At 37.0% G+C, this 18970-nt stretch overlaps 1 protein-coding gene across 1 annotated transcript in view; it reads left to right on the forward strand.

The window, feature by feature from the left end:
- musk (muscle, skeletal, receptor tyrosine kinase) overlaps nt 1–16956 on the forward strand; it is a 43760-nt gene extending 26804 nt beyond the window's left edge. The window contains exons 13-17 of the mRNA XM_006626624.3: nt 4153–4312; nt 5562–5742; nt 6613–6804; nt 11724–11872; nt 14367–16956. Coding sequence (XP_006626687.2) covers nt 4153–4312; nt 5562–5742; nt 6613–6804; nt 11724–11872; nt 14367–15046 — 1362 coding nt within the window. The 3' untranslated portion in view covers nt 15047–16956. The remainder of the gene's footprint in view (nt 1–4152; nt 4313–5561; nt 5743–6612; nt 6805–11723; nt 11873–14366) is intronic.
- The last annotated feature ends 2014 nt before the right edge of the window (nt 16957–18970 follow it).

The raw sequence follows: 18970 nt of genomic DNA on the forward strand, positions 1-18970 counted from the left end.
GCATAGAGTTATATTTAACAATAGTTATATTTTATATAAATATGCAGTATAAAGATATTATAAGCACATTTGTAATCATACCTGTTGAACATATTGTGTTCTTTTGTTGTATGCATCTAGGAAACCTAGAACAATACAAGATTAATTTTGCTTCAGTAGTTTGAGTTTGTGGAGTTAATTATGCTCCAGTATTATAGCTGCATTGAAATAAATGGTGAGGTCCAGGGTTTTGAGGACTCAACCTTATCTGTAATGCAGTAGCCTGGGACAAAAATAGATTCAAATCCCACATTTTGGTTTATGCTTTTCTCAAAATGTCTGATTTACTAATATGTAGTTCTGCATATACAATCTTTTAAGACAATACATTGAAGAAGCCACTAGAAGTTACCAAGCCTTCCTTGAAGTTCATTAATTGTATAATTACTAAAAATGTAAGAAACACAGAACAAAAAGAGAACCTAATTTAAAGAATATTTGTCTTTGTGTGAAAGTGAATAAAGAGAGTTTCTCTCATTTGCCCCAGATTGTTGCAATAGATGATGTAATGGATTTTACAAAACAACATAATCTGTTATATTTAGTTAAAAGTAACCCCCAAACTGCTAACATCTACTCCATACTTAAAAAATCACCAATTAATTCAGGAGGTATTGACAATCAAATATGAAATTGGTGATTTCATGAAATGACTGTAAATTATGATATATTAACACATATTAGCTATCCTACAACATATAAAGCATAATTAAAAAATAGTAATGTATATGTTATAGAGACCTCAGAGCTAGGTTTTTATGTGAGTGCTTGACACATTCTGCAAATCAGTAATATTTGGTTTTAAGCCAGTATTGTGTGAAGAACAACAACATCATTTTTGTCTTGGTTCCAAGATGAAGTCATTTATGAAGGCTTGATAAACTATAACATGTGTGGATATGCACTTTATATTACATCATTCCCACCCTTTTGATTGAAAATGACAAGTAATAGTATTTCATTAGTACAATGATTCTTATTACTGGATGATTACTTGTACAATACATAGTTTCTTTATTTCTAAATGAACGGTCTAATGCAGTTTTGTTATGATTTTGTGCGTCAGAGGAAATCTGAATGTTTTTTACTCATCTAGAAATATATGTAGACAGGTAGATTGTGGTAATTCAGAAAAATCATCTTTTTTTAAGAGAGAACAAATAACATTCTATTAAGGTATTTTTACAACAAGACATTTATCTCCAGTCACTTTTGTGTGTTAGAAATTAAAAATGTACACGAAGGAGGCTTCTAAAACCCATCCACACTATCAGAAAGATGGTTATTCCTGATATGGGCTGATGTGGTAGCCTAAGATGCAAAGTAGCAGTGAGTGCCTCAACAGGACACCACTTCATCAGGGGGCACATACATGTACACACACGCAAGCACACAGGGATCATTTAGAATCAGTGAAGTGAGTTAAGCCAGCATGTCTTTGGAATGTAGAGGAAACTGGAGCACCCAGAGAACCCCCACTTGTTCACAGGGAGAACATTCAAACTCTACACAGAAAGCAATCCAGCTCCAGACCCACCACCCAACAGCTGTGAGGCAGCAGCAATAAACACCACAGCATTGTGCCATCCAGCTTCTAATGTGGAATGTTTAGATTTGTGATGTACAGTATACCAACTTGTTCAAATGCTAAGAATGCGTGTTGTCATGATTTGAATGCCATAAAAAAACATATTTATAATATTTATAATGAACACTTCTCCATTAAAAAAGTAAACAAAAGAGCTGTTCAGTAGATTCTTTGCTTAAGTATGAAGCATAAAATATCATATACAGTATATGTCACTCAAATGTCACAAAAATGTTGTGTCTTTCCAATATGAATTTAGTTTCAGTAATTATTAATAATTTCTCCATGAAATTAGATTACAGGCATTAGGCTGACACAATGTTGCCTCTATGTGCTTGATTGTTCCTTTCTTCAGTTGAAATTAATCTGAATTGGGGCACCTCCTGTACAGTAAGCAAGCGTTCTCACCGTTTGCATGGGTTTTCTGTGGGTGCTCTGGTTTCTTCCTGCTTTTCACAGACATGCTGGCTAGATTAATTGAGGTCTCTGAATTGCTCCTGCCTGTGGTTTTGTTTTTGCGCATAACCTGCGATAGACTGGCATTCCCTCACAGGATAGTCCTGTCCTGCTCTCTTTGTCTCTGGAACAAGCTCCAGCTTGCCAAGTCCATTATAAGTAATAATTAACTTTCTTCTAATAGATGGATGGAAATGAGATGCACATTAATGAATGATTAAACTTATATGTTCACTGAATATGTTAAATATTTAATTTTGTAAGATTTGTGGTTGTCTCTTAAAGTAATTCATATGCTTTCAGTCTGGATTTATCCTTCATTAATCGATTCAGTTGAACCAGTATGTGAGGAAACAAGAACTGTGCATGCACTCTTTTAGCGTGTCCACTCTACTGACAATCAACATTTGTTTCACTGGGAGCTTCAAAGCGTGAGTCAGGACAGTTAACACCAACTGGAGAGGCAATAAATGCGACACTGTGAACACCACAAGCTCACTGTTGCTCTTTATGCTTGTTTCTAGGGATGATATTGTGCATAAAGAGAAGGACTTAAGCCAAACCATGACTACACAACTAATTGGGGAAACCTAATAACAGTCAGCTAAAATCTTAGAGGACAGGCTGGTACTACGGTACAGATCTCAGAACTATAGGCCTGTGCTTTGACTCTCTTATCTGTTGAGTACAATGATATTTTTGAGTTGTTAAATTGCAACTCTTTAATCACACTGTTGAATAACACAATGTTTTTTAAATACTATAGAAACAGTTAAAGCTTTATTTTTGCTGTTAAAGCTTTATTTTTTGTTTGTTTTCTTTTATATTGCCAAAGTTTTAAATCACACTGTATTTTCCAAGAGGGCTTTCCTCTGCCTTTTTACACAAAAGCAGTTTGTAAACTGGGTCTACTCATGCCTGCGGGATGTTGGATCTGGAACAGGAGAAAATTTCAGATTGATACGCCCTTCTCTGGAAGCAATTAGCACTGAGAAAGAAGCAGTTCTTTCACTCTTTACACTTTGTTAGTTTTCATAAAGTTGCATACCACTTTTCAATTAAAATCTAAGTTGTTTTATTGTAATAAAAATTCTCATGTGACAATGAACAGTCATATACAGTAATTTAGTGCACTATCCAGTCATCCATTATCAAAAAGCTGTTTTTCCTATAAGAAGTGTGGCAGTCTCTTCTTGAAGCATAGGCTACAAGGCAGGACTGCACCCTTGGATGGGATGCCAGTCCATGTCAGGGCACACAGGGACAATTTTCACACACCAATTAACTGAGATTATATACAAATTCTACACAGAAGGTTATGTAGAAGTTTGAAATATTTGTCTGAGACTTGTTCTGTCATATGAAACATTCAATAAGATGATTATTAAATCATTTTTAGGAAAATTCCACTTTGCAATAAGATAAAAATAAATCTATCAAAGTCACAATAAATCTGGATAATAATTAGAAATATATCACAAAATAAGGAACATTTTATTATGTCTCTTTTCTTTCAGCATGGAATAAACCTTTACCTATTCCTTGTTGATGCAGCCATCCACTTGAACTTCTATCACAAAAAATAGATCATGATGAAAGTTTGCTACGGAACAGGGCAGCATGATGGCACAGTACTTAGTTTTGCTGCCTCACAGAATGGGGTCCAAGGTTCAATTTTAGACCTGTGTGGTGTCTGCGTGGAATTTGTATGTTGTCCTCATGTTCACGTAGGTTTCCTCTGGGTGTTCCAGTTTCCTCCCACAGTCCAAAGACATACAGTGCTTTTGAGTTAATTGGCTTCTGGGAAAGTTTGCCCAAAGGGTGGATGTGTGGGTGTGCACTGTAATGGACTAGCTTCTAGATGGAAGCTGGATAGGCTCTGACTTCTCTGTTACCTTGAATTGGATGAATCAGTTATAAAATGGATGGATGTTTATTTAGAGACACAGTTAATTGGATATTCCAGGTTAATCACAATACACAATTGCATTTTATACACAATGAGAAAATTGTATTATAGTTATAATGTTTTAATATTAAAAAGCTCTCCTTGGTTTTGGTCTCCAAAGGTTCCTCATTCTCACAGGCTGTCTCCAGAGATTATCCCTGAATTGAAGAACTCGGAGAACTATTGTCGGAATCCAGGAGGAGACAGTGAAAAGCCTTGGTGCTACACCACGGATAGAAACTTTAGATGGGACAACTGCAATGTTCCAAAATGTGGGGATGGTAAGTACACAGATTGATAACCGACACATTGCATATTTTTAAAAAATGCCTGAAAATGATACTGAATCTATGAAATCCCAGTTTTAAAGAACATATTTATATGAAATTGTCAATGAAACAACTTTTCAATTTTTGTGGTTTTTACAGATACGGTTTCTATAATAATGTCTTGCTGTGAGTAATCTTCAGTGAAGAGCTTGTATTCAGAATTACTGCTTTAGTTTGAAAAACTGTAATTTGTAACATTACACTACCCTGCATATTTCTGACGTATCTATGGAAATACAGTACAGTAGATTTCCTGTAGGGAACTGTATCAGCATGAAAGCTGCAAAGGAACAAAAAAGGATTAACTCCACAAAATGCCCAAATTCGGCTCCAAAGACAAAACATTGTTCTTTCGTTTGTTTTCCTTTTTCAACATGGAATTTACCTGTTCTTATTCCTATCCTAGAACGAGTTATAACACTTAAGTATAAGATTTTCTTTAAAGTTTTACTTCACTTAGAAAAGTACTGTTTTTGTATTCTTAATCAAATGCCATGTGTTCACTGGGCAGCAAAACACTTTTGGAAAAAGATACTGTGGCAGGGAGAGCTGCCTCCCCGCCCTTAATTAAGTGCAGCTGGGCTGGAGTGTGGAGCTCCCAGGGAGGCCATTAGACTGCTTGACCAGCATGAGAATGCGGATGCGTTGCTGTATGTTCCATGCATGGTCAGTCAGCCGGTCAGCCGGTAAACCAGCTCCTGGGTCTCGTTGGAGTCACAGTTACAGAGAGAATGGTAGTAAAACCTGAGTTAAAATTCTGTTTGAACTTATTCCCTTAAATAAAGTCTGTATTCTGAATCCAGGGCTGCCTACAGTATGTTTGTATTTCGAGAATCCTCCCAGGCATGACCCTGTCGCTCATACGTTTGTCGCTCATACGTGAAGCCAGAAGTAATAAAAAGAGAGATGGTGATTCCTTAAACAAAAATCAGTATGTGAACTAGGGAATTTTTAAACCTTTAGCTTGAGATCAAAATGTTGTATGAATCACTTCACGATTTAATACATATTGTGAAAGCAATATAATGAGAATTTTAGCTTTTAACATGATGAAAACCTAGAACACATATTCAGAACTAGCTGTCATTATGATCACAGATCTTCCGGTCAGGAGCTAGATGCCCTTGCCATCTGAGCTTCCACAGTAAAATATTATTGTGTGACATTAAATTGTGCCTATATTCATTTTTTTCTCCTACAGTTTCTATGCCTGTGTCTACACACCCTAAACATCAGGCTCCAAACATACCTCATTTGGTGTCCCCTACCTACTCCATGACTGTGATTGTTTTAGTCATATCTGTTTTTGCTGCTTCAGCATTCGTCATTGTTCTTGTTCTCATGTGTCGAAGAAGAAGAAAAACATGGAAGAACAGGAAGAGGTCAGTTACTTGAAATGAATGGTTTTAGTCTTCAGGAGATCTTTGGTATGCTTACACACGTGCATTTCAATATGCATTTGTAGTCTGAAAGCCAAGTAAAAAAATAAGTTTTGGAGTGTGCGTTGTTAGCTTTATGAAACCTTCTGACTTATGTCTCCTTCTAGGGCAGTGGTGCCCATCCCTCATCCTGGAGGAACATTGTGTCTGCTGGTTTTTATTCCAGCTGAGCTCTAAATCGCCTCTGCCAGTTTTTTTTTTTATTTAGCTTGTTTTTCTTCTTAGTCTAAGTTTCCAAAATATCCTCCTTCACAGATACTGTTTCCAACAATTTTAACATACAGCCTTTTTACACAGCCTCTCCTCACTTTGCCTGCCACTATTTTTGCCAAACAACTCTTGTTAGTTGAAAAATTGATAATTAAGAGATACAGGTGGGAATGACACTTTCAGACTCCCACACGAGCCTGTTTCCTTATGCAGAACTGCAATTGATTAAATTTCAGGCAACATACTTGAATGAAGACAATTCTGCAACTCAGAAATTGGTATACGGTTGATATCAATCACAAATCCCATTTAACCTTTCAAGAGCTGAAAGTTAATTTGCAAATACTCCTTAAACAGAAAAATTAAATCAATTAACATGTGATTAAGAATGCACCTGGAGTAAGACAGTGTTCCTCCAGAATAAGGGTTAAGAAATATTTCTCTGAACCACAGAACAAGGTAGTCACAGGACACGATATAGAACAATATTACTATTGATTTAAAAAAAACCCAACAAGTTTTACTTTTTGTAAAAAAAAAACATCCAGCAATTTCTTCTGTCTGAATCTTTCACTGCAATACCTTTTTCCTTTATTTTATAAGGGTAATGGAAACACCCACTTTGACAACTCTTCCTTCCGAGCTGTTGCTGGACCGCCTCCATCCTAATCCAATGTACCAACGCTTACCTCTCCTTCTCAACTCCAAGCTCCTTAGTTTGGAATACCCAAGAAATAACATTGAGTATGTGAGGGATATTGGAGAAGGTGCCTTTGGAAGGGTTTTCCAAGCTAGGTAAGACAAAATGTGATTATATGTATAAATATAAACCAAGGGTATACAGTATACAAAGTTAATGGTTATCAATAATTTTACTTGACATGAAAATATGCTGAAGATCATTGCTGCTGTTACACTTGCCTTGCTTTTGCTGCTACGTCTTTAAAAAGCAGAGTTGTAAAATTAAAAAAACATTATATGCAATTTAAATTAAATTCTAAGAAATTCAAATTCATACTTTATGACTGGTTAATGTGGCAATAATAAACAATCAATTGTGCTCTTCTTTACTTATTGAGTCAAATTATAATAGTTGAACTCACTTGGCTCAGAAAATGTCAGTGCCGGTCAGAGAACAGTACTGTCACACCCTCCCTTACTCATGAGGTACTTCATGAGCCAGTGATAACTGCTGCAATGGTGATGTTGGGGAGGAAGGAGGGGTGCTAGAAAAACGATGCACACAGCTCCGTCTAAAGCCAGGGAGCTTTTATGCGTATCGGTGTGGAAGTGCAAGATTAGAATTTGACCTCCACCCGAACTTCAGTTCAATAACACCATGAATTCTATGTGGGAGCAATACTGCCAAAGCCAACATTCTTTACTGTTTACTGCTTCTCTAGAACTTTACATCAATAGTGCCTGAACCGTTACCAAGTTCCCTATTGTCACAATCATTGAAAGTAAAAAAACAACGGAAATTGTATTCAAATATTATGAAGACTATTTTTTAATGTTGTGTTTGAGGGCATAATTAGGCCGTTGATCTCCGATGCATAAGAATATAAGACCTGTTAAGGATTGGGGGAGGTCATTCAGTAACACAACCGCAGTACACCAGAAAAGACTGGTATCAAAATCCTTAAAGGCACTGACAAGGTTCAGAACTCTGGCTGCTTTTAGAAAAAGAGCTGTATGAGATCACCGGATCTATGAGGTAACTAACCATCAAGTGGGCTAGATGGGCCAAATGGCTTCCTCTCCGTTGTTACCTTTCAGGATCTTACTCTTACTGAAGGAGTGTTAGAAGTCTCTCTCATTTAGTAGTAGTAGTAGTAGTAGTAGTAGTAGTAGTAGTAGTAATAATAATAGATCTTCGTGATCTTGATTGACTGCCATAGTAAGAGCATTTTAATAAGAATAGAGACACCAAATCATTCAGTCACATGATTTTCTCTGTCAGAATAAATTTCTTTGCTTACTAAATTTGCTCTTTGGAGTGCTTTGTGTTATAAAGTATGTCTTGTTGGCGCCTACAGTACATAGAAGTTTCTCAATTAAAAGCAGCTAAACTTTTCGTGCTGTACCCAGGTTCCAGATAATTTGCTAGTGATGTCAGTGGTGACATCTTTCCTTTCCTCATTATCCACGTTCACTTGAAAGGCATCTTTGTTTGGATATGGAGACTCCTGGGAAAAGCACTAAGAGATGGATAAGCTTCATGCCAACAGCCAGAAATAGGGGCAAGAATTCTAATATCAGCAGGGCTAACATTGGTTTCAATGTGAAACTTCCCTGCAGGCATTATCATGTTAGCTGTGACTGGTAAGAAACCTATTTATACCTCAGCATAAGTGTTTACTTTCTTCAGGAACTGACAGTTCAGGAGCTGACAGGGAGCCCAGCAGCTTCCATGACAGGAAGCAATCAGTAATGACTTGATAAATCCTTTAAGAGCGTCTTGCCAGTTTTGCTCAGCTGTGTATCTTTAGACAGCTGCAAATGTAATACAGTACATCACCTTCTCTTTTCTCCATATCACAAATATTTATGCAGTATGCTAAATAATTGACCATTAATTAATGTTATTGCTTTAACTTTAATTCACTAAACTTAGATATTTATATGTATGTGTGTTTTCTTGCTTATACAACTGTAGTAGTGTAAATAATGTTGTTAAACAATGCATGAAACATTCATTGCTGTACTAAATTAGATACATATGTACAGTATCTAATATATGTACTGTATATATATTTGTTTTTAGCATTATAAGACTATTAAGGATTGTTTGTTAAACTATTCTAATGGATCAGTGGGGTCTCTTGCAGGTTTGAGTATTAATTCTTCATGACACTGGCAAGTTATAGTTAACAAAGTACTAGAAAATCCTGATATGAAGATTTCAAATAGAAAGTTTGAATCCTGCTGGATTCAAACTCAAGAGATTTTTATGGAAACACTCACTGTTTTAATATCCTCTGATCAGTTATACGTGCAGAAGAATGCAGGTTCCCAAAGTATACTAGAATATGCATTATGAGATCAGGTTGGATGAAGGGTCCTCACTATGCATGGCGGTGCAGTGGTTAGCATTACTGCCTCTCAGCACTAGGGCTCAGGGTCCAGATCTGGGGTGCTATCTACTGTAAGTGGAGCTTGAATGTTCTCCCCATGTTCTTGTGGTTTCTTGTGGCAAGTGGGTGCTTGCCAGTTGTAACCAACATAGTGGTAGGTTAATTTGCTTTTGGGAAAATTGGCCCTTGTGTGAGTGTGTACATGTTTGTGTCTATCTGTGTGTGTCCTGTGATGGACAGGGGTCTCTGGCTTCCTCACGATCCTTTGCTGGATAAAACAATTAGAAAATGGATGGAAGGCTCTCATTATACCATATGGAACTTGTGCACGTGGGACCTGCATAATAACTGTGGCCACCCACATTAAAAGCAAGAAAAAAAAGAGAAGCATGTGTTGGAGAATGTTTGTGTGTGGTCGTTGTTGGTTAGTGCATGTGTGCACCAGCTAGGCAAGCTGAATATCTTTTTGTACAAAATTATTGTAGATTTGGAATTTAATTATGTGTCATTTAATAAGAATTTTATTTTGCTTGGACTTGCCACTTTATAATGTATATGGCGTGACAGAATGTGTGGCAAGGTACTGTACTCAAAAGGGGCACAATTAAGCCATTGGTCTGCAGAGACTGTACACTGATTAACTTGCCACAAAGAACTAGAACTACAATACCCAGAAGGCCATGATGTAGTGTAAAATGACAGACAAAAATTTGCCCTAGGATTATGAAAAAAAACATATATTTGAATGTGACAGCAGTTCAATACTTGGGAGATCTTTAATCTGTATAACCAGCTGGTACTGTAAATGGTGTTGGTGGACCAGCAGGTGACAGACTTCCCACTAAACCAGAATTTCCAAACCAGTGCTGCAGCATAAGAGGTGGTCATGATTCAGACGAGATATTAAACTGAAGTAATGACAATTTGACCATTCAGTTTTCCTTGCAAGTGTTAAGGGTAAGTATTCTGAACCCATATTTCAGCAGTGCATTCTATGGGTCATCTCCTATATTTTAAAACTTTGGGAAGAATTACAAATGTGTGTCTTGAATGTATAAGTTTATGTAAGATTGTGGAAGAACACATTTGATGTATCTTTTAAAGAGATCCCTTCTGTGATGAGGATGTAAACTAATGAGGATATATCCTAAATAAGGATAAAAAACAAACAAACAGCAGAGCTCAGTGTGTGGATCAATGTCACTAAGCATAAAAGCAATTGTGAAAAATTGTGGAAAATATTTAAGAACACATTTTAAAAAATGAAAAATGTAAAAAATCAAAAATGGCAATTATATTATACTTTAAATACTGTAAGTGGTTTAGCCACCATTCCCTCCAAATAGGATTTTTTTTTAAATGGAGGCTCCAGAGAAGGAGCTAATAATTTATTGTTGGTTTTGTTTTATAGTTTTGTAATACCGACTGAATGTTCACTAATAACACCTTGTGTGGATAAAGCACATTCCACATTACAATTAACCACGTGAATAGATTGTCAGGCGTTGCAGCGAAGCCGCTGGTTTGGACCCAATGCGAGGCAGTTGTAGGTCTTTTCCGGAAAGGTTCCGTGTAGTACCAAAAGTATCTAAGTCCGAAAACGTTAAGCAAAGCCGTAGCCAAGGGATAGTGCTAGAGTTTCGAGAGCCAAAAAGTCGATCAGACAGAAGCGTTTTTCCAAAAAGGTAAAGCGAGCTTTAAGCTCGAGAGAGGGAACCTCAATAGTGAGTGGAGATTGAGTGGAGTGAGAGGGTTTAGCTAGAGAAGATTGTGTGGAATGATAATTGATTAATTAGTGAGTGAATGTCTACGGTGAGAGGTGCTCGTGGGTATGGTGGTTCTAAGTGCTCGTGTGCGGTTCATGACATAGATATAGCTTGAGAATAAAAGCCTTGGTTGACACAAAGAGTTCAGGCACTTACATTTCTGCATTGCAAAGCACATACACATGAATATTAAAATACTGTACAAGCACACAAGGAACATTAGATATGCCAATTAGCCTAACCATCTTGTCTTTCGGAAATGGGAGAAAACAGCAACAAGTCCTGGACAAGTCCCCCCATGTACACAGCAAAGACAGGAAAACCTCATATAAAAGGCATTCCCTCTCTTGAATCAAACCCAGGACCCAAGAGCAGTAAGGCAACAGGTATTACCACAACACCACCATGGCAACATATTTGACAACACACCAAAGCAAATGGAAAATATTACAAAAAATATAAATGTACAGAAATATTAGCAACAAGCAATATTAGCTTAGCAACAATACTTAGCTTGTAATGAGAAGTGATGCAACTCAAGTAATTATTTAAATTATTTAAATGTTAGGAAATTAGCCTGTATTATTGACCTAGCCAGTTTAATTGTCAAGTTTATTTACTTTGCAGTTCTGTTGGAAAGTTGATGCATTTGATAATTGCCTTTTTAATAACTAATAATTCCTTGAACTGAACCAAAAAAAAAGTCCCTAGGTATAAAGTAAGCATTCTGGCATACTTATATAGGACTGAAAAAATATCTGCTGTTAATAACTTTAATAAATATTTAATGATTTTGGCATTTAGAATTCTTTTACATCCTTAACTATGTAGTCTCTTCCTGTCTAATTGCTTTTTATGTTTTATGTTGTAGGGCTCCTAGGTTACTTTCTCTTGAACCTTTCACCATGGTAGCAGTGAAGATGCTTAAAGAGGAGGCTTCAGCAGACATGCAGGCAGACTTCCAGAGAGAAGCGGCTCTGATGGCTGAATTCGATCACCCCAACATAGTTAAGCTCCTAGGTAACGCTGCGCTTTCATATACAAAAAACAGTCTGTGGAATTTTCTTCTTCTGAAGAAATATAAACAAACTTGCAAAACTCTAAATATTTCTTGAAGGCACAGATTAAATTGTTTGCTTTGTTGCACTGAAGGATACACTTGGCTTGGCTAGCTGTCTTAAATGTATAATGACCATGTCTGAAAGAAACTAAAATGATTACTAATGTGTCTACAGCTTCATGTAATTTAATTAGTATATATTTCACATTCAAATCTTCAGTATTCAATGATATATACTGAACATGTACTGTATCACTATGTTTTACTGGAGTGTCTTTCATGCATCAGTTCATCTCATATAATGATAATGACACCTATAAAACCAAATTATAAAATCTGAATATCTACCTAAACATGAGATGCTTGTTAATAATATTTCTGTATTTTCTTGTAGTAGTAACCAGGTCACTGTACCTTTATGGAACTTGTTAACATAAGTGAATTTTTAAAGCTATTTAATCTCTTAACTTCAATATCATTGTCATGCCATCACCCTATCACCCCAAACTAAAATATCTCCAAAACGCCTTAGTTGTTTCGTCTTTTACTTAATTAAAAGGAAACTAAACATGATGACTAGAAATCCATAGGAAACAGAGAACAATTACAATGGAATTTTTTTCAAAATGTTGTAGTTAAATAATTTTCACATCTACAGGTTTCAAGTGTGAAGCATAATTTATTTATGTCCCATAGAATTGGGATGTGGGTAAATAAAAATATTGAAAAAGTCATCAAAAATAATTCCAATAGAGCACTGTTACCAAAAACGAAAAGAGAAGGATCTGTGTGTTCCACTTACAGTACATTCATTCACGTTTTTTATGTTTCTTAATGTTGATATAAAGGATGTTACCACTGCCAAATAATCAGGAATTCTGTAGACGTGTTAATATTATGTATCTGTTGCTGAAAGCAATTACATGGCATAGGATTTATTCCTGTTAATGCTTGGAGATTTTATGTTAGATCATTATAATTTCAGTGCACTTCAATCTGTGAATGTACTGAAGTCTTGGCAAACAATAGCTGTTCTTGTTCATTTCAACAAGTAACAATCAAGCAATGGAGGACTGAGTATTTCTACCAATGTCGCAGATGGTCCAAACAGGAATGTCATGTCCTGTCTTAAGCCCCTCTCCTGAGGAGATACAGTATAGGTGGCATACCTTCTACTTTCCCCTTTTACTGTATGTGTCTCACAGTTTTTAATGTTTTTTTAACAGGACTGGATCCTGGCTTTCACTCTTTTGCTGGGTTTATCTACACTTGGTGTCTTTCTCGTGAAATTAGCTCAAATCAAACCTTTTTAGAGCTGCGTTGGAGTATAGGTTAGAATTTGACTGTGCCTCTCTCTGTATATTGGGCATTTCTCAGTGTTTCACTATGTGTATTACAGAATTTTCAGTGCATCGTGGTGCTTTTTCCTTTTTATTACACAACCACTTGCAGCTGTTTGACATGTTCCTAGTTGTTTTCGGTGCTTTGAGGAACCAAAAGAAAGTGGTTCCAAGCCAATGAGGAAATGCCAATGTTGTGTTGCCCATAATGCTTAAGGCTCCATCTTTGAGCCATAGATGAACAATATCCTTGGCCAGTTGCTGGTGACAGAAAAGGTTTCAGAGAAATTGCAGAAGCAAAACAGTTTAGCATGTTCTAACTCCTGGGAACTTTTGTTATTGCTTTGGCCACACACAAGCCTTTCACCAAGGTTACAACTTTGGGTTCCCTTATTCAAGAGGTCAGGGACTTATCACTGTGGTCTGTTCTATGGGCCTTTCATACTAGTCTACTTATAGTAGTTCAGGTGGGTAGCTGCGTCAGCATGCGTAGGCTGCAAAGGAACAAGTAATAGGTTTATTCCATGCTGAAGAAGGCTCCACGGCCGAAACGTTGTGTTCTCTTTCTTCTTTTTTTCAGCATGGAATAAACCTATTACTTGTTCCTTTGTAGTCTACTTATATGCTGCTTTATCTTTATCATATTGCCCACTGGTGGTGCTGCACACTGACCATCTGGTTACTTAACACTTAATTGACTTTGCACTTAAATTTTATCTGATACTATTTCCTTGTACTGAGGCAGTTACATTTTCCACTCCATCTCATGAAGAGGTTCAGCAATGAAAGATGGAGAGCAGGAAGTGTGACAACCCCAAATCTACTTATGTTACTTATGTTAGGGTCTGAGGATAGGGCATCATGCTCCTGCCTGGCCTACTGGGGATGCTGGTATAAAGGCTTAGTTCTCTCCACATTGTGTTGCAACAATATCCCATTGCATTGTGGATATTCTTCTCATACAGGGAACCAAGGTTACCGAATAATCAAATTTCAACCACATTCAGATCACATTTAAAATGAAAATATGACAAGATTCTCAACGACTGACTTGACAGACTGTGCTCTGCATAATGCACCTTTTATAATATTCCTGTTTTATGTTTTTGTTCAGGAGTGTGTGCTGTAGGGAAACCAATGTGTCTGCTGTTCGAGTACATGGCATATGGAGATCTGAATGAATACTTGCGCAGACGTTCCCCGAGCCAGCACAGCCTGAACCGTTCAAGTCTTTCTGGGAGAAGCCTTTCCTCCGAGTCAGAAATGGTTGCCCTAAGCTGTGTTGACCAGCTCTACATCTCCAAACAAGTGGCAGCTGGCATGGCTTATCTCTCTGAACGCAAGTTTGTGCACAGGGATTTGGCAACACGCAACTGCTTGGTGGGGGAAAACATGATTGTGAAAATTGCAGACTTCGGGCTGTCTCGCAATATCTACTCAGCTGACTATTACAAAGCAAATGAAAATGACGCCATCCCTATCAGATGGATGCCTCCTGAATCCATCTTCTACAACCGTTATACAACGGAATCAGATGTCTGGGCATATGGAGTGGTGCTGTGGGAGATCTTTTCCAATGGCATGCAGCCTTACTATGGTATGGCCCATGAAGAAGTCATCTACTATGTGAGGGATGGCAATATCCTTTCTTGCCCTGAGAACTGCCCACTGGAGCTGTATAACCTAATGCGGCTCTGCTGGAGCACTCATCCAACGGACAGACCTAGTTTTGCCAGTATCCATCGCATCCTTGAACGTATGCATGATCAGATGCTGCGTGCAAGTTTGCCATGATAGACAATTGGGGTTTAAGAGCTTGTCCATGAATCAGCTCACACCTACGTTCTTTATCATCTCACATAAGGATGTTAAACACTCCTATATCATCAAGAGGTGGCTGCATTACAATGGTTCACTTTTTGTAAACATCAAGGATGCAAAAACTTAGGTGAATAGCAGCCAGTGCTGCTGTTAAGATCAATGAAGAAATAAGAATTTATATATTTTAAAAGGAATTTAAATCATATGATAGGAACAGTAAACAGGAATATATAGTTAAGGAAGAGCAACTTATTTTTTTCTATTATAAGAAGTGCTATACTGTATATAAATGGACCTACCCCACTTCAAAAATATTGGCTGCTGAAATAATGATCATATGTAAGCATTATTGACTATACATATAGAGGGACTGATAATGTTCTTTCAACATCAATATGTACAATGTCTTGTTAATTGTTGGCCACTGTATAAGAACTTTAAACATAACTTGTAATGGAGAAGGTATTTCCTTCACTTATTATATTTATAGGGATGAATAAAGCCAATTTAAAGTTTTTATAAAGGTCAATTTTACATAAGTATGCATTACATACTGTAAATATGCATATGCATTTACATATGCTTTGGTTCTTGTGTACATATTTGAACATGCTCAGCATAGATTGCTCTGGGAGAAGCTTATACAATGTATATGTCCTGATGTCTGTGTTTTTCTTTTTGTTGGAAATGGCACAGTCCTACAGAAATTGCCACAAGATAGAAAACCATCCATTATAAGTTGTTTGCTCCTAGCGAGAGTTGCAGCAAACTGAAGCCTATCCTCTGACCCCAAGGTTTATAGCAGGACTGTGCTCTACATGGGACATGAGTCTGTCATAAGGCACACACCACACAGGGACAATTTAAGAGACACCAATTAACTTAGTCTTGGGAGCTAGAAGTAAAGAGGACCTAGAGAAAATTCTTGTTAACAAAGAAAGAGCATGCAAACTTCACACAAAGGGCAAAACAGGCTAAACTCAGACCCTAGAGCTTTCAACACAGTTCTATCCACCATGGCCCATTCAGCTGCCCCTGACGGGGGCTAAGTGTCTGCATTTCAGTGTCAAATATTGAACATATACTATACAGTAGCATATTCCAAAGTGGCACATAATCACTTTAGGCTTTAGTATTTTGTTTTTATTTTGTGATTTAACATGATGCAATTCCACAAACAGATCAGAATAACATTTTATACAATTATAATACATAATGAGTTTTCATATGAAAAATAGATCAATAAATGTTTTTTCTTAAAAATAAAGTTGTACTCGAAAGTTGGGAAATGGACATCCCATTGATCGGTGTTTCTAAATGAATTTGATCTATTTTTATTAAACCACTCTATGTCTGGTTATGTCAAATGTATGAGTGCAACTTCTGTACTTGTTTAAATATTATATATGTAATTTGTATATGGGTTCAATAACTTGCATGACAGACTATTTGAATAGCTTTTAATGTACTGAATAACGAGAAATGTTTGCTTTTGTATTTTGCTTTTAAATATTGTATCTATTTTCAACATTTTTTTGAAAATTTAAGAATACTAATTTCTTTTTATGTACTCGTATATTACACAGGTGACACTATTTCTCCACAGTATACAGTAGATACAATTGAAACAGTTTACATCAGCCTTTAATTCTCCTTGGAATAATTTGAGTAGCTAACGGTATAATAGAGATTTGAAAATAACATTCAATTTGTTTTTTTTTCACCTTTTCACTTTTGAAAGAAAACAGGACTGAAACTGTGTAACATTCTTATCTTATTTTGACTATGTATATTTTGTATATGGTATAGCTATCATGAAAACTAAATACATTGTACATTGCATTTCATATTGGTTTATTAAACTGCAATATACAGTGCCTGAATACTTTGTGCAAAATAATACTGTAATCCAGCACTGTTCTTATAGTCTTATAGGTTGTGTAAAATATATATAGCTGAAAAACCTGCTGGATTGGTACGCTCCAGGACCAGGGTTGGAGACCCCCACTACAATGAAACAACTGGATGCAGGACAATGGCGCAGAAGGACCAAAGTAAAATAAAAGAAAGGGGTGTGCCACCTTCTTTAAAAGAAGAAATAATACAGTATATGACATACAATACTGATATAAAGAACAAAAGACATTCTGTAAATCACTCTTCGCCTGCAGTAAATTGAGATGGCGGAAGATATCCCTATTTATTTGTCTCTCCTCCTTGAACAGGATGGTTACTCCAAAGATAAGAGGGCTTCCCTGGTGTGGAGAACCAAAATGACAGATGCTAAACTTCACTAGGAAAATCCTCGGGAACTGTACACACAAAATTCACAATGACTGTGAAGTGAAGTCCAAAAATGGTTCACCACCCATGACCAATAATACAATAATTAACACATTGACACCCAATGAGTCTATTTACAATAATTAGAGGAAGCACCATAGCAATCTAGGACTGTGACTGATATCACAGCGACATTCATACCATCCCCATGTCCGGGGCTGAGGTAAGTCAATAGTAGGAGGCACTGCCAACCCCTCTTGATACACTGCTATACTTCTCATCTCAAAGGGTTGGGTCCCACCATGCTTATGACTTCCTTTCTTCTCTGAAGACTCCTAGTGTCCTGGAGAGTGCTCAAGTCTTCCACAATTTACAGTATAATGGTCCTGGTCTGGCAGGATACTTGGCACACTATCCAGGTCTGGTATGCCACAATACCAGTATAAAGACATTGTATAGTTCCCAAAATTAAACAAAAAAATGGAGGGTAGCACCTCTATTATCTACTCCAGCAGAATGCATCTGGGTTGTGGCAACAATAATCTAATACTGAAGGGACTGACATCTAGTGAGCGTATTCACAAAAAATAGAGGACTGCTTGCGGCCTCTAGTGGCAGGTAGGTCGCAAATGCTGTTGCTTCATCAATTGGCCTGTCACAACCCTGTTATCTAAAAGCCTGCCAGTCCAGGTCTTTCCACTTTGTACTAGCTAGTTCTTACATCCTCTTAGTTTTCTTTTGTCTGTGTTGGCTTAAATTTTAGTGGGCTTGGAGCACTACAAATACCTTAGAAAACTCAGGTCTGATGAGCAGGACATCTATCATTACACAAGCAGCCTGAGTGGAAGCTTTGTCTTTGCTGGAAAGTAGACACATCAGGATAAGGTTCCAGGACTTGATTGACTTAGTGTATCCAGTTTGGCAACACTACAAGCAACTACACTACAAGTGGCTAGACACTTCTGCCCAGACTATCATTTGACTTGTTGTACACAACAATTAGTGTATTGTTCTGTATACCAGTGACACACTTGCTGATGTGTACCACGGTGGTCTACACAAAACCTTAATTCATTCCTGCATAGGACTAAAAGGTCTAAATTGCAGATGCAGTTCAATTAGGTACAGTAGCTGCATCAGCATGTGTAGGCTACAAAGAAACAATTAAAGATTTAAGTAGTTTAAGTAATTCAAGTAGGGTAAAGGTTTATTCCATGCTAAAAAGAGAAGAAAGGAGCCTTCTTCAGTTGTCTGAAAATGCTTGTGTTAAATTGCTGATGAGTCCACCTGAGATGGCAGCTCTGCTGTTGAAGAGATTGTGAAATATTCTGCATCACATACAGTAGTTCTCACCTCTTCACTTGTCACCAATCAAATCTCTTGCTAATTAGGTGATTTTGTGATGTGCATACTTTACACAACATTGTTAATGACTGCTATCTTTTGGTAGTCTGTATGTGGCAACCCACACATCACATATACTGTACATTTGTCAAGCACAGCTGGCCTATTGGTGACATGACAATGACTGCTTGCTGTGTAACAATCTAAGTTCATGGGTAACTTATACTGTATAGTACAATACTAGTTTCACAGGCAAAAACACCCAACATA

The sequence above is a fragment of the Lepisosteus oculatus genome, chromosome 3 (assembly GCF_040954835.1).
Source record: "Lepisosteus oculatus isolate fLepOcu1 chromosome 3, fLepOcu1.hap2, whole genome shotgun sequence".
Lineage (NCBI taxonomy): Eukaryota > Metazoa > Chordata > Actinopteri > Semionotiformes > Lepisosteidae > Lepisosteus > Lepisosteus oculatus.